The 15,032-nt window shown below is 29.9% G+C and overlaps 2 protein-coding genes and 1 pseudogene across 5 annotated transcripts; all 3 read left to right on the forward strand.

The window, feature by feature from the left end:
• The first annotated feature begins 720 nt into the window (after positions 1 to 720).
• LOC111283702 (transcription initiation factor IIA subunit 2) lies at positions 721 to 2,697 on the forward strand. Of its 2 annotated transcripts, XM_089758232.1 has the most exons (4): positions 722 to 866; positions 974 to 1,114; positions 1,187 to 1,237; positions 2,296 to 2,697. In XM_089758232.1, exons 2-4 carry the CDS (start codon positions 986 to 988, stop codon positions 2,434 to 2,436), a joined length of 321 nt encoding a protein of 106 aa, XP_089614358.1. In that variant the 5' UTR covers positions 722 to 866; positions 974 to 985; the 3' UTR covers positions 2,437 to 2,697. The 2 variants fall into 2 exon arrangements, with proteins under 2 accessions (XP_089614359.1, XP_089614358.1); XM_089758233.1 differs by lacking the exon at positions 1,187 to 1,237 and having other exon boundaries at positions 721 to 866.
• Positions 2,698 to 2,848: 151 nt separating this feature from the next.
• On the forward strand, positions 2,849 to 6,511 carry LOC111299693 (alpha-glucan water dikinase 2-like; annotated as a pseudogene). The gene is made up of 7 exons (XR_016340855.1): positions 2,849 to 3,839; positions 3,949 to 4,216; positions 4,343 to 4,434; positions 4,520 to 4,658; positions 5,221 to 5,540; positions 5,806 to 5,914; positions 6,045 to 6,511. The product of XR_016340855.1 is annotated as an alpha-glucan water dikinase 2-like (transcript).
• Positions 6,512 to 7,523: 1,012 nt separating this feature from the next.
• Positions 7,524 to 8,894, forward strand: LOC149519571 (alpha-glucan water dikinase 2-like). Of its 2 annotated transcripts, XM_089758231.1 has the most exons (3): positions 7,524 to 7,852; positions 8,063 to 8,189; positions 8,548 to 8,894. In XM_089758231.1, exons 1-3 carry the CDS (start codon positions 7,712 to 7,714, stop codon positions 8,610 to 8,612), a joined length of 333 nt encoding a protein of 110 aa, XP_089614357.1. In that variant the 5' UTR covers positions 7,524 to 7,711; the 3' UTR covers positions 8,613 to 8,894. The 2 variants fall into 2 exon arrangements, 1 of the variants encoding a protein (XP_089614357.1); XR_016340856.1 differs by having other exon boundaries at positions 8,056 to 8,894.
• The last annotated feature ends 6,138 nt before the right edge of the window (positions 8,895 to 15,032 follow it).

Consider the following 15,032-nt stretch of genomic DNA (forward strand, 5'->3'; position numbering starts at 1 on the left):
AGGCGGTTCTATGAGAAAGTTTGACATTAGATGTCGTAGATAGTGTATTTTTTATTATATAAAATATTAAAATTTATGCATTTATATTATATTTTATATAAAATATATTTTTTAATTTTATTAAATTTATAATAATTATTAAAATTTTAAATTATTTTATTATTTTATTAATTTTTTTATAATGTTAGGGCGTCTTATGGCTTATGTCTATTTGACATGACCGAGTGTATACGTGGCAGCTTCCCGACACGCCAGGATTAGTTGTCTTTCCCTATGTTTTGTTTCAATGGGCGGCTCTTAGTTCCCAGCCCAAGGTAAGATGGACTCAAAGACTGATGACAGTATTTATCTCATCCGGCTCAAACCCAAAAATCTTGACAAGAAAACTTCAAAAATCCGACTTCCATATAAAGAACCCAGCCCACCCCCAATGACCCAATTCCATTCTTTCATGGAAAACAAACTTATTGATAAAAAAAAAATTGTAATTTCTTCTCTGTGAAAATAAAATTAATTTAAAAAGAATTTTCAAATAATAAAAACTTTGTTTTACCAATTTAAAAAAGAATTAATTTAATAAATCTAACAAGCAAATGGGCCGTAATTGGGGTCGGATCCGTCTAAGCACGAGGACCAACTCCAACCAATTCAACCGACGCTTTCCTAAAGAGAAAGAAGGCAGGGGCAAAAAAGTCATTTCATCTAGCCCAAGCTGTCGGTCTATATATACCCCCATTGACAAAATCTAGGGTTCTCCGCCCACTTTATTTTGCCCTTTACGAAACTGAACGTTAAACTCCTCGCATCTTCAAAGCTCCATCATTTCCTAGCGTCAACAATCCTCCTCAACGTTGCCTCCAAATTTTGTAATTTCTTCCTTCAAATTCAACTCCTAAATTAGGTTTTTCCTATTTTCATTTTTTAACATTTTCAATTCGACATTTGCAATTTTTTTCTTTTTTCTTTTGTGCAGATCGGGTGAACAATGGCGACGTTTGAGCTTTACCGGAGGTCAACGATCGGGATGTGCTTGACGGAGACTTTAGACGAGATGGTTTCAACCGGTACTCTCAGCCCTGAGTTCGCTATTCAGGTTCTCGTCCAGTTCGATAAGGTACTGTTAAAACCTTTTTCCGCTTTTCTTTTTCTTTAATTTATTTATTAATTTACTTTTTGTTTTTGTTAGTCTATGACTGAAGCCCTGGAAAGTCAAGTGAAGAGCAAGGTTAACATCAGTGTATGTTCTTTTTTTGAAGGAAAAAAAAGAGAAGCTTTTTGTTGATTTTGTGTGGTTTAAGGTGCTAGTTTTTTTCTAGAACTTTTTTTCTTTCTTGTGGGTGTTAATGTGTTTATTGATTGCATAAAGTGACGGTGATTTATGGCGGTGATCTGATGTTTCTATGCTAACTGTGGTGAGATATTTTGTTTTATCAAATGCTTAGTAATAATAAGTGCAGTGTTATAAGCGAAGCTGATAGTTTGATATGGTCCCTTTGATCTTCCCATCCTTGAAGAAAGACTAATTACGACTATTGATGAATGGTGAAAGACCCATGTATTTTTTTTTAGATGTGCAGGGATAAAATTCTAGCTGAATGTTGATTGTGCTACATTAATGGTACAAGAGTTTCGTATATGGTACCTGATTGTGGTAATTGGTTATTGTTTTTCTTCAATATGTATGAAATGCCTAGAATATGTTTTTAACACATTTTGGATTATTTAAGAATTTTGATGGAAAACGGTGTAACTTCTTGTTAACTTTTATAAAGAGTTACTTGTTGTTAAACACTACTCGTCTTGTTTCCAAAGTTTTCTCTAGGACCAATGTTGATGGTTTGGAGTGCAGGGTAATCACATCTCAATTCTATCTTCAAAGCCTCACTTCTTATGCAAAAATTTTGGGTTATTTTGATTTTAGTATAATTGCTAGAGAAATATCAGGGAACTGAAATAATAGATTGCTTGCTTCTTTGGTAAAGTTCCTTTTTTATCATTCATAAGTATGTATTTCCTTTTTGGTTAAATTTCCCCGGTTTCAATAGCAGTCAAAAACTGGTGATTGGTAATGCGTCCTTTGGCTGAACATCAGTATGTTTTCTGATTTGTGGTACTTTTCTTATACAGCTGAATTTTTAGCTGCATGCTGCTACTTGTTTTGGTCATTTATCATTTATAAATATGTTATTTGAGGGCTTCTATATTCTTAGTAAACAGCGGTCAGATCAACATGCCATCTGGCACCTGAGTGGTTATTCCTATTTGAATGTTGATCCTGTCTTGTATGTGCTACAGGGACATCTGCATACCTATAGATTTTGCGACAATGTTTGGACCTTCATCTTACAGAATGCTGTGTTTAAGAACGAGAATTCTCAGGAGAATATTGGTCGGGTGAAAATAGTAGCATGCGACTCAAAGCTGCTCTCACAATGAAATGGCAATCAGTGTTATGTCTGATGATGGTGGATTGACTGAGATTCGACGTATATTGTAAAGCCATCGACCTTTATCAGATGAATTTTTCTTTGTACTTCGTTGTATTTTTCTTTCTGATAACATAATGGACAATGGTGAAAATTTTAGGACAAAAGGATGGAACCTCTGTATTTATGACAATGGTTTCTATTCCCATATCAACGTATTTCAGTCTTGCACCACCTTGAATAGGCACGGGTGTTTGAAGTATCCACGTAATCAGTTGCCTTTTTGATCTTCCTTTCTTCGATTGAATTGATTTGTCCTCGTCCAGTCATTCTGTACATTTGTTGGGAAAGTTGAGCTTGAGATCCCGCATTAACATTTTTCATTGGTGTGCAATTTTATCATTGCAGCAAGAAACGTTTGGTTATCTATCTAGAACCAGTGAAGCGAAATTTTGAACTGAAATGCCCTCTTCAGGGGATACTTGGAGAAAAGAGGTGCTGAACTGTACAAAAGTCTGCAAAAAGCTAGCGAATATTATCTCCACTGCCTCTATGAAAGGCCGTTCTCTCTGCCCCCTGTTTCTATTGTTAATATTGGTAATGGTGATTTCAGACTCGCCAAAGTGCAGAGCTTTTGCTTTCTGAATTTCAAAGCATGGCTCTAACCCAGGCTTCAGGCATCTGATTCTCTTCCATCTTTTCCCCGAGTTTCCTTCTCTTAACGGAATTCCATCTCCTCTATAATTCCAGTAATAAAACCTTACCTCGAGTATCCTGGTTTTTCATCTACCTTACAATAAATAATAACAGAACTAACAAAGGGAAGATAGGGGAAAAAAAAAAGGAAACTAAATATTCTTAGCAAGAGCCGAACTGTGTCCTATATGATCATTTGAGGGGAGAGATTTCAAAAATTTTAGGACTTTTTTTTAGTTAATAGTAAAGTAATGGATTCCAACCATCAGAAAGTTTGAACCTTGAAAAGTGATCCCCCTTTCTGTTATATCATAAGCTGAATGGCAGTTTTGCAGGATAAGAAAAGGGTTACAGTTTCGCAGGGTCGCCATTCTCCTAATAAAAGATGCCCTTTAGAAGTATAATATATTGAATGGCAGTTGTCATATTAATTGAATTACTTTAACCTAGACTTCAGCTCACATCAACTGTGGACCATAGAGTTAGTGTTGAAGATTTATTAGCTATGGTCTCAATCATCAGATTTTCACTTTTAAAGATAATCCAGCGCTTATGTAGCTATCATATGATTAGACAAAAGAGAATTTAATGTCCATCACACATGGTCTTTCAAAACAATTAGGTTTCACTTTGTTACTAATTGCTATGGCGACCTCCGGTGGTGTAGATATTCCTCGAGCTCTTCATTTTCCGCTCGTTGATGGGATGCAACTTCAGGTTTTAAATTTCAATTTTGTAGGGATATAATTATCATTATTGGTTGTATTTTTGGTTGTTCTCCTAAAATAATTGTTCTTTTGATCCTTTGCTTTTCCGGATGTTCAAGTGGATACAATGCCAGAATTGAACTTCAGCTTAAAAACTGCACACAAGAACTTGGATTCTTCACTGGGGTTTTGTTTACCATGGGAATTCGCAAAGCCAGCTCTGAAAACCTTTCGAAAAATATCAATTCTATTTTTACATGGTCTGTTTGCTCATCAAACAATCTATTGAGATCCATATCTGTCTACAGGAACTGGTATATCCCCGGAGAACATTCTTCAGCGGCAAAATCTTATAAGCAAGGTGCATTGCAGACACCATTTGTGAAGGTGTATTTTCTGTTTTTGCCCTTTATGCTCTGTAGTTTATTTAGATGTTACTGTTCTCTGTTACAAATAAGAATTCATTGCTATTTTAAATTTTTAATTTGATGAAATTTATGTTTGAAACTACAGAACGCAGAGATATATGTTTTCAAAATTAAGTAGCGAGACCTTAAGATACATGTTATTGAATTTGTGTTCAAGGATGGAAGTCAAGACAGATGGTCAGGTTTACCTTTGGACCATCCCCGTCTTTTTTTGCTAGAGCTTTTGAGATGTTTGAAATTCTCATATAACTTTGCTTTCCAGGTTGAAACTAAATCATGGGAATTTCAGAGTTGACATTCCTGACTCTGATGGAAGTGTTCCTTTTCCATCTACACTGAAAAATCTTAAATCTAATTTTGGAAAGCAGAGCAGACCTCAAAGCTCGCCAGACCAGCAAAAGGTGGTTATGGTGCAAACAACTGAATTATCTTCTTGATCGCCTTAGTTTTGAATTTATGCACTGTTTTTCATTTCTTCGAGCTAGGAATCTAACAGTTGAATTGGTCATATGCTCTTTGCTATGTAGCTTCCCTTTTCTTTGCAGCTTGTAAAGTTTGGTTTTTAAGGAAATTCAAATCATAAAGTTATTGAAACTAGTGAAAATGTTATGCATGCACGTTCTGAATTTCCAAAAAGCTCTTCAACCCAGTAAACAATATGTTGTCTGAGTAATCTCAAATATTCTCAGCTGTTTATGTTACATTAAGACCAAAATTTGAAACCTTTTACTTTCTGAAGATCTTCTCCCGATCTAAATGTTGCCTGTGAAAATTTTCTCACTTTTTTGCAACTGTTATCATTTCCTTCTCATCTGTATATCACAATTTTCTTGTCCTACTTTGCTCTCACAACTATTTGCTATTTAGCTTAGGCGGCCAATGAGGTGGGTGCTATTGCTACATCAGCCAGTATCAAGTGTTCCCAGTCTAGGTGCTTATATATCATTGTTTGCATTGGTGTAGCGAGATTATGCGGATGCTTTAACTAAGCTGCAAAATCAACTGTCCAAGGGAATATCTTTGAATGAGTTACAGTGTAGCTATATTAATAAGAGTACAAAAACGAAAGCCTAGGATGATATAGAGCCATCTAGGTGTCGCACAGTACACCATCATCTTACCATAGAAAAGATGTTGAGAAGTGGTTGTGAAGGCAGTCTAAAGGGCATGAGAACAAGACTGATCAGTCTTCATCAACTTTGATGGATCTTGTGAAGAAATCAGTTGGAGGAAATAATGTGGTCTCAAAGCAAAATTATTTTGTTGGCAACTATGAAATAGTGGTTAGTCTTCCTGCAATATTTTATTTTGTTGAATGAGAGTAAACATGTTGATGAGCATTGCCATGGTTTGAGTCCGCTTCATTTATTTATTTAATTCAGCAAAGGACATTGATTTGATGATAAGTCGGTCAGCTCATATTCTTTTACCATTAATTATTGAATTGGATACTTATTACCATCTATAGAAGTAAGACCAACTTCTAATCTCTCTGGAACAAGAGTTCCTATTTGCTTTTGGTATCTTATTCATCTTTTTTGTTTTCAGGTCCTCTCTAAAGTTGTAACCGGTAATGTCACATATTGGTTGCTTTGAACGTGAAAGGCACTGCAGTTCTTCAAGGGGAATGTCAAAGTCATCAGCTGGTGAATGTTTGGTGAGATACTTGGTCCTTCATTTAGTAGGAGATACTTGCTCATGAAGTCCACTGACACTGGAATTTTCCACCTGTCTTATGCTTGCAAATCTTATTTCAGCTCACTGCCTACTTTCATCACTAATTCCAGGCTCCTCCATCAGATATGTTGCCTGAAAAGTAAAAAATGGTTATTGGAGCATGTCAGACTTATTTTTTAGAGATATATCAAGTACAGAAGGATCCTTTCAGGAAATTTGTTCAAAGCAGTTTTCCATGAGTCCTTGTGCTTGCTAAAATGTTGTATTGATTAACCCTACCCTCACCCCCTGGAAAAAAAGTTGGTGGATGTTAATTTGCAGCAGAGGAGGTTTGCTGGTATTCAATTTGCGATCTGGTCTGGCGGATCTTGGATACGACCTATTCTGCCAACCGGGAAGATAATATTATTATCCTGGACTGAATGATAGCTTATATTTTATCAGTGTATTTTAAACATATCATTATGAAAGGTACCTTACTTTTTGCCATTGATGTATGGATATACAAACTGCAAATGCACTCTGAGAAGTTTTTTTTTGTGGTCTCTAATGAAGCAGTAGCATGGTTAAGGTACAATGCTTGATTTCCCCACTCTTAAGTTTGGTTGCTCAATTTCAGAGTTTTCTTTTGTCATGAAACCAGTCAAATGATACAAGAAAATTTGTCAAATAGTTGTTACTGTTTGTGTATATTGCCACTTGCCTTATTTCATTACCAAAGATGCTGTTAAAAAGACATTTGTCCTTTATAGCATCTATGGAAGGATAGAATATCCATGAGACAAAAGCTATTATGGTTGCTCCATGTTTGCCATCAAAGTTGTGAATGAATGGCTTAAACCGTGGGATGTTATACTTTGATGATGCTAGTAGTCATATAAATATTTCATATGGAAAATGAAACTTGAGTGATGAGCAGTTGACAATTGTCATGAAAACCATTATTTGAGACTGACTGCATTTGAACAGAATATTATCTAGTTTGCTGAAAGTAAAAGTACTGAAGTAATACTTATGGATTCGACTAGTTTGTTGAGGAAAAATAAAGCTCAAATATGCTTATTTTTGTGACTGTGTTAAAATAGTCACACTTTCACGCTGAAGAATATGAAGAAGTAATATGCTCCTTGTTTGAGTTAATTATCTCTTGTTAGTCATACAGCTTTTTCTTTATTTAACCAATACATAAGATCACAGACATTTGGAGAACCTTTTTTTTTTTTTTTGGCAGGTTGATGGGTATGGTAAAGTAATTGTCAAATGGTTGCTTGATGAAATATCCCAAAGTGAAAAGGAGGCTGATAGGTCCTTGATGCATCTATATCTTTTACAAGTAATGCCATTTTGGAAACGTCGTGACAATGTCTCAGCATCTTATAACAATTGAGATCTTAGGGTCTTGCTGATCTGTTTCTTTACCTTGATTTTATTGCTAAATGTGCTTGCTCACATACTCAACTGTCACAGGTTCAATATTGCAAAGGAGTTGCTTTAAAGCTGAAGGACATATAGGGCTTATTGGTATATTAGTCTGGATGAGGTTCATCATATGCAGGCATCTTACATGCAACAGGAACTATAATGTAAAACCTTGGTGAAATATGCTTTTTTAACCGTAAATCAGATCTTATAAATCTATTATTATACAAATTTAGAAAAGTTGATTTGAAGTTGTATTGAATTTGCATATATAATCTACAGCATATATAAGTAGTATTAGCCTATTAAGTTGGTATCTCACTGCTTAGTTTGCGGTGAAATTAGTGAAGCTCAAAACATGTTTCCCAATTTACTGCAGAAAACGTTTTTGAACCAGCTAAATGACCGAGAGATTGTGAGGCTAATAATGGCATTTGTTGGTCGCGGAGGTCAAGGTGATGCTGGGCAGAGAATTTGTGATGAAATACTAATGATTCAGGTACGTCAAATTTGTCTTACAGAAATGGCTTGTGCATCGACTTGCAAAACTAATTCTGCTGCTTGTACATTAGAGAAATATTGATTGCAAAAGCGGATAAACATACCAGATTCATATGTAATTAGCTTTTGTTTCTAAGTTCCTCTTATCAAAGTTTTAGGAGGCTAAAGACAAAAAAAAAAAAATTGCAATAACCTCTACAGGTTACAGGTTACAGGTTACAGGTTATGCAAGCAAGCAAGCAAATATGAATATACTTTAAGCCGTTTATCATTTTTCGTTCTAACTCAAATGGTGAAGACTTTGAGGGATCTGCAGGGGCCGGGCTTTATGATAGGTTTGTTCTGAACTGAATGTTGGACTATGCTTTGCAAAGAACAAAAGGATTATAAAGTTGATTCTTTGTATTCATGGACTGGCATGTTCAATATTGGAGAATTACCTCCTTAGGTCTTACATCCAGAGGATTTTCCAAACAAAGTTATTCTAGCCAACAAACCAATCCATCATGTTAGCGAAAGGGGTGATCTTGATTGTATATTATTGATTAGGGATCCATTTGGATATATGCTTGGATGAAAACGCAGCGGTGGCAGGAAGCTTATCAAATTTTCCTTGACCTAGGCTTTGTTATGCTTTTGCTTCACATGTTTTCTTTCAAAAAAAAAAAGTGCCTTCTAATTCGCATTTCTTAGATATCTCAGTGTACTTATGGATGATGAGGAAAGCCCGGTTTTGGATTACTCTAGCAATCCAATGACAGTTGACAAAGCTTTCCAGACTTGGGAAAATTATAGAAACCCTTATGGTTGTCCCCAGGACAGTGAAGGAGTAAAAGATGGAATGATATATGTGGTTCAGGCAAGACGACAGATCTGATATTCATGAGCATCCTGTAATCAATCCCCCAACTTTGTTATAGCATCTATCAAATTGAACTTCACAAGCTGATGTAAAGTCATGAAATTCTAATCCAACCAGGATGACATGTTACTCCTTTATTTGTTTTCAGCATCTTTTAAATGTATTCAGTTTTTTGCCATTTTTATCAGTAAACATATATATTGATTTCCATAAATCTATGGAATTTGAGATGATCAGCAATGGTGAAACTATAAATGCAAGAAAATTCCTTATGATAGTACAGAATATTTCACTTGCTGGTTTAGAGATAACCAAAACAGCAAAAATAATTGACAAACTTTATAATCTAATGTTCCAATTATTTGTCATTTACAGCTCCAATGGTGAAATACAAAAAAGCAACTTCTGAGAAAAAAAAAAAAAAGGAGAGAAAAGAAATGAAGTTATTGCCAGTCTTTTGATTTGACTTGTCTCAGAAACGTGTTTCAATTTGAAAGCTAAATTTGAAATTTGATGTTCCCTTGATAGTGTCTTACAATTTTCAAGCATATTATGATTCGATTCCATATTGTATTGTGGTTAGTATTAATTAATAATAATATAATAATAAAAATATCTTGATGTTTGTTAGATTTAACAAAACTAAAGGTTCACAGACAAGCTTGAGTTCATAAAATTCAAACGAGAAAATAATTTAGACAGATAAAAAATGTCATGTCTTTTCAAAAATATCTTTTGTACATCATTTGCTCTTGTTAGACGAACATGTATTTATATTCAGCCCATAACATTCAGTTCACATATAAAAGTCTCGATGTAGAAGGTTGAAAGCTAAATCCGAACACATTCTGAGCTATTTTTTCCAATTCACCTTTTCTTCCTTTTCCATTTACTTGTATTGAACATCAAAACATGCTTTGGAATCCCTACTTAAGCTTCCCTTTGACCTTTCCTTCGTTTACAAGTTGAATGTGCCTCCTCTAAAATTCCACCTCACCTATTCAGAAAATACCTTAACAATATTGATATTAATAATAATAATATTATTATTATTATAAATTAAGTGGATTAAGTTAGATCAAACTTTTGTTATTAATATAATATGTAAATAATTTTTTATAAAAGAGATACAAGCCCAATTAAATTCTACATTGGGCCAAGCCCATGTCATAACAATATCACGCATAATCAAAAAGACAAATTAAAAGATAGACGAAATAATTTGTATCATCGTGTTTAGTAAAATATTAATTTACGTTAAAATATATATTATATCAATATAAAAATATAAAATATAATTTTTTGATTTTATTAAACTTATTTATGATTTTTTAAAAGTTTTAATCGTATTATTTATTCATTTTATTTTTATATCATATTTTAAATTATTATATCTATTAAAAGATTAATTCGTAATTAGTAACGTAAAAAAGTGTTTTCGTTCTGATTTGTAGGAGGAATTTCTCGTAATAAAACCGAAAACTGAATTTCAAATATTCTTTTCCGAACATATTGAGCCTTTTACTATAAAATAAACAAATCAATTAAATTGACTTGAACATTGTGATTTGTTTTTTTTTTAATTTTCCATTTTTTCCGACAACAATAAAGTCTTATATTTATAAAAGATAATAACTTAAATATTAAATATATTTAATTAAAAATATAAAATTAAATTTAACTTAGGGATTTTTTTATATAAAAAATAGAATTTAAAATTATTTAAATTCGGATCCAAATATTAAAACAGATTATAACTTATTTTTCAATCAATGATCAATATATTGTTGACAATAACTTTAATAATTATTACTCTAATAAGAAAAGGTTTAGTTCAAAGTTTCAATTCTCACTTTCTTTCTATCTTCATATTTATGAAAACGAATTGTAATTATTGCATTCAATCTAAAGATGTAAATGATATATTAGTATTCATAAGTTACTTGAGTTCGATTTGAAAAAAATTTTAATTCAGTTCGATTATTATCGAGTTGAGCTCGAATAGCTCGACTTATTGATTGAATCGAATTCGAATATTCTTATATCCGACTCGAGTAATTCGCGAGTTTAATCGAATTTTTATATTTAAATATATTTTTATTATTTTAATTAATAAAATATTTTAAATTTGAGTTCGAGTTTACATTCAAACATAAATAATTAAATTTTTATCGAGTATACAAATCGAATTTATTTTTACATATTATCGAACTTAATCGAACGAATTCGAGTAGCTCAAATTCAATTACGAATCGTATCCTAATTTAAAAAATAAAATTTGATCGAATTCGAATCAAATATCAAACTCTAAATTATGAGTCAACTTTAAACTCTTCACTATATCAATTTAACTTAATTCGATTACACCTCTAATCAAATCTTCAATTTCGCCCCAGAAATGGCTTTTAGGCCAAGTCTTATGTTGTTTCCTTTCTTCGTCTTCTGCACGTCAAGGGAACTTTCCACAACTTGTTAGAAAAGTTGTGCTTTAATATTTGGTGCCTTTTGCTTGAATATCTATAACTTTTTTCGGTATAGATGGGACTTTTTCTTTGCATTCACTTTCAGCTATTGGGACCCAATAGAAAAAAACAGTCGAACCAAAAAAAAAAAGAAAAAAAGAAAGGGATAAAGATGGAAGAAACTTCTTGTCAATAGAATATTCGGCTGTCTAACGTTTTTTTGGGCATTTGCTCGTCTCGTGTAAGTCCATGTTTGGTGGATCGAACCAAAACACATTCTTTATAGCTTGGAACAAACATTTGTACCAAACAAGGCCTAGTGTTTTTTTTTTCTCCAAATTTGTCGAGATCTTAAGAATAAAATGAAAAACATAATTTTAAAAAATGATTTTGTGTGCGTGTGTGAATTTGGATTAAATCTACGTTCTTAAAGGTGCCAGCCCCGAAGAAAAACATAGCATTATTTTTACACAATTTCCAACTGTCATGCAAGGTTGGTAATAATATTTAAATTAGTTTAAGTTTTGATTCGGTTTAATTTTATAAAATTAATTTTTTAATAAGATTTTGGATTGGATTAATTTTTTTATAAAAAATTTGGAATTAGTTTTTAAGTTAATCATCTATTCGATTTGATATATAAAAATAAAATTTTATTGTTTATTTAAATTTTAATTTTTTATATGTATATTATATCAATAAAATTATTATGTAATTTTAAATTTAAGATATTAATTTAATAAAAATATTATATTTATATATAATTAAGATATAATTATATTAAAAATAATATTTTATAAATATTATATTAAATTAATTTTAAATTAAATCAAATTAATTATAATTTTATATTATATAAGTTAAATTAAATAAAAATAATATTTTAATATTAAATTATATTAAATTTAAATATTTATTTTTAAAATCATATCAAATTTAAAACGAATAAAATCCGTCGGACAGGACCCGTTCCCATTAGTACTGCAATCTGTGAGCTGTGTGGCGCATGCAATAGTTAATGTGTCAAGTCTAGAGGGAGTGTCCTTGGCAATGGCACCTGGCATAATTAAGTCAGTTGGGCATTTTTATGGGATTGGACGTCAAACTTTGTCCATTTGGGAGGCTTGTGTTCCAACGCAAAAGCCAACTTTATGGTGGCTTTTTTTTTTTTTTTTTTTTTGAGAAATTGTGCTTATCTTTACCGCTTTACAAAAATCAAAATTAAAAAAAAAATCTGGAGCAAATTAGTAGACAAAGATTAAGAGTCAATATCGAAAGTTCATACTACAACGTTGGCTGAAATAATTTTTACCGTACAATCAAACAAAACTTAATATCTTGTTTGACAAAAGATCATAATAAATAGAGTCGAGACACATTTACGCTCCTCCTAACTTTGACTGAATTTTTTAATTATTTTATTTTATTTTATTTTATTTTGATTTAATATCGAATTATTATTTTTTGCTGCTTAAAAATTTTCCAAAATTTAGTTCCAAATAAATTGCCCCCAGGCTCCTATATTTTCCAACATTTGACTAATCATAGCTGTAAAAGCACCAACATGAAACCCACTCTCATGGTAAAGTTACTAAACTGTAACCAGATTCCATTGATTAAAGTTACTGTTGAGGTTAGCTTTAGACCATGCCGACCACGACTTTAGTCAAAAAAAAAAAAAAAAAAAAAAAGAGAACTGCAAGGATTTTTTTTTAACATGTCATATAAATAAAAAGTACTATTTTTTTTTTCCAATCAAGTATTATATATTTTTAAAAATATTATTGTTTCAAACATTTTAATTTTATTAAAAATTTAATATGTGTTTATTATACTAATTTTATTAATTTAAAAATTAGTTGGTAGAATATAAGAATTTCAGTGATTGTGAATTGAATAATTAAAAAAAAAACTATATTGTTTTGTTGACTTTAGAAATTATTTTTTAGATTATAAATCAAATTTGTTTGGACTTTGGGTTTGAATCTATTAATTTTTGAGCCATGGGTTTCTTAGTGTTGTAAAGAATTCTTTATTCAAGCTTATTTATGCGAAAAGTTGTTAGATATTAGGCCATCAATTTTTTAATCAATTGAGTTTTTGTAACATAGCAATAAAAAATATTAAAAATAAATTGAATTAAATATATGAAATATTTATTGTGGATTCAAAAGATAATAAAAGATAATGTATATTATTATAAATGTTTTGTTTTACTAATTTTCAAAATATTATGTACGCAAATTTTTTATAAAAAATATAAATTCATTGATGCTTATTTGATAAAATAAAATTATTAATAATTCAAATTTCACTTGACTTATTTACCTTACCTATAACTCGTAATTTGTCATGTTCATGGGCCAAGTTTGATTTAACTTTTAGACTAGTAATTCTAGGTTTCGCTTTGACATTGGGAATAAATGTGTTTATAATTCGATTTTAATTGAATTAATTGATTTAATTTAATTAATTAATTTTAATTGATTAATACAAATAATTTTATAAAATTTTAAATTTTTATTAATTTGATTGAAAATTGAATTAATTGAATAAATCGAAATTTTAATTGAAATATAAAAAATATATAAATTTGATTATTTTATTTTATAAGTTGTTAAAATTTTTAATATAATACTTTGATATTTGAATATTTTGTTGGATAATTTTGTTTAATTTATTTAAAATATGAGAAATTAAAAGTTAAAAATATAATTTAATTTAAATATATTTATTATTTATTTAATTAAAAATTTAATCAAATCGATTGAATTAAATTTAGTAAGTTAATTTTTAAAATTAATAAATTTAATTTGATTAATAAAAATAAAATAAAATAATTTAATTAATTCAAATTTAAATAATTCATATTCAAAATTAATGAAACTGAATAGTTTTATTTATCAACATAATTTATAATAATATAATTAATTTTATTTAAAATATTACAATATTGTAAATTTTTTAATATTTTAATAATATACTTAAATGAACTTAAGTGGTCAACCAAACAAAATTTTTGGTTCATACTTTTAATTTTAGAAAATAAATTTAATTATATTTAAGAAATAATCTTCTTTAAGATTCATCTTGAATCGGCTACTTAAGTATCTTTAATATATATGATGATTATTAACCAATTATATTTATTTATATGATGATTGGTTAGAGATTCAAAATCTTTTCACTACCATATTAAATTTTGAGAATCTTCTATTTTCAAGTACAATTTGATTTTACCATAAGAAGGAAGGCCAAATTGTAAATCTTGCTAGCTGAAGAATTTTTTAATAAAAATCCGTTGAAAATGACAACTTATGCACAATAGTAGATGTAATAATAATTATAATAAAATTTTATAAAGTTAAAGACCTTATTGTATTTTAATATTTATGCCATTAATGAGAGTTATAATGATAAATATATAACATTAATTAAAAATATTTAAAATTTGTATATCACATTAGATAATTTAATATTAACGAATAATAAAATATAATATTAACTTTAGTTGAAAGAACAAATAAAATGTTACTAATTTTTTTCATAAAAGAATATAGGAGTGTTTAAATTTTGGTTTTAATAGAATCAATCAATTGAATTGATTTAATTCGATTAATCAATCAAATTATGAAATTAATTTTAGTCAGTTATAAAAAATATAATCAAATTAATTCAAATTTTAATATAAATATAATAAAACCTATATATAAACCTAAAAATATATGAAATTGTATATTTTATTTTAAATTATTAAAGTTTTTAATTTAAAAGTTAACATTTGAATATTGTTGTTGAATGATTTGATTTAATTTATTTTAAATATAAAAAATTAAAAATTAAAAATATAATTT

The sequence above is a fragment of the Durio zibethinus genome, chromosome 3, assembly GCF_047325235.1.
Source record: "Durio zibethinus cultivar Kanyao isolate XHJ-2024 chromosome 3, ASM4732523v1, whole genome shotgun sequence".
Taxonomy (NCBI): domain Eukaryota; kingdom Viridiplantae; phylum Streptophyta; class Magnoliopsida; order Malvales; family Malvaceae; genus Durio; species Durio zibethinus.

Excerpts from the sequence above, each read along its gene's own strand:
- LOC111283702 (XM_089758232.1), top strand. The coding sequence starts at position 986 with ATGGCGACGTTTGAGCTTTACCGGAGGTCAACGATCGGGATGTGCTTG. Across the intron at positions 1,115-1,186 it reads TTCTCGTCCAGTTCGATAAG|TCTATGACTGAAGCCCTGGA; the intron begins GTACTGTTAAAA and ends TGTTTTTGTTAG. Across the intron at positions 1,238-2,295 it reads AGAGCAAGGTTAACATCAGT|GGACATCTGCATACCTATAG; the intron begins GTATGTTCTTTT and ends TATGTGCTACAG.
- LOC149519571 (XM_089758231.1), top strand. The coding sequence starts at position 7,712 with ATGTTTCCCAATTTACTGCAGAAAACGTTTTTGAACCAGCTAAATGAC. Across the intron at positions 7,853-8,062 it reads ATGAAATACTAATGATTCAG|GTTACAGGTTACAGGTTATG; the intron begins GTACGTCAAATT and ends TACAGGTTACAG. Across the intron at positions 8,190-8,547 it reads GGGGCCGGGCTTTATGATAG|ATATCTCAGTGTACTTATGG; the intron begins GTTTGTTCTGAA and ends CGCATTTCTTAG.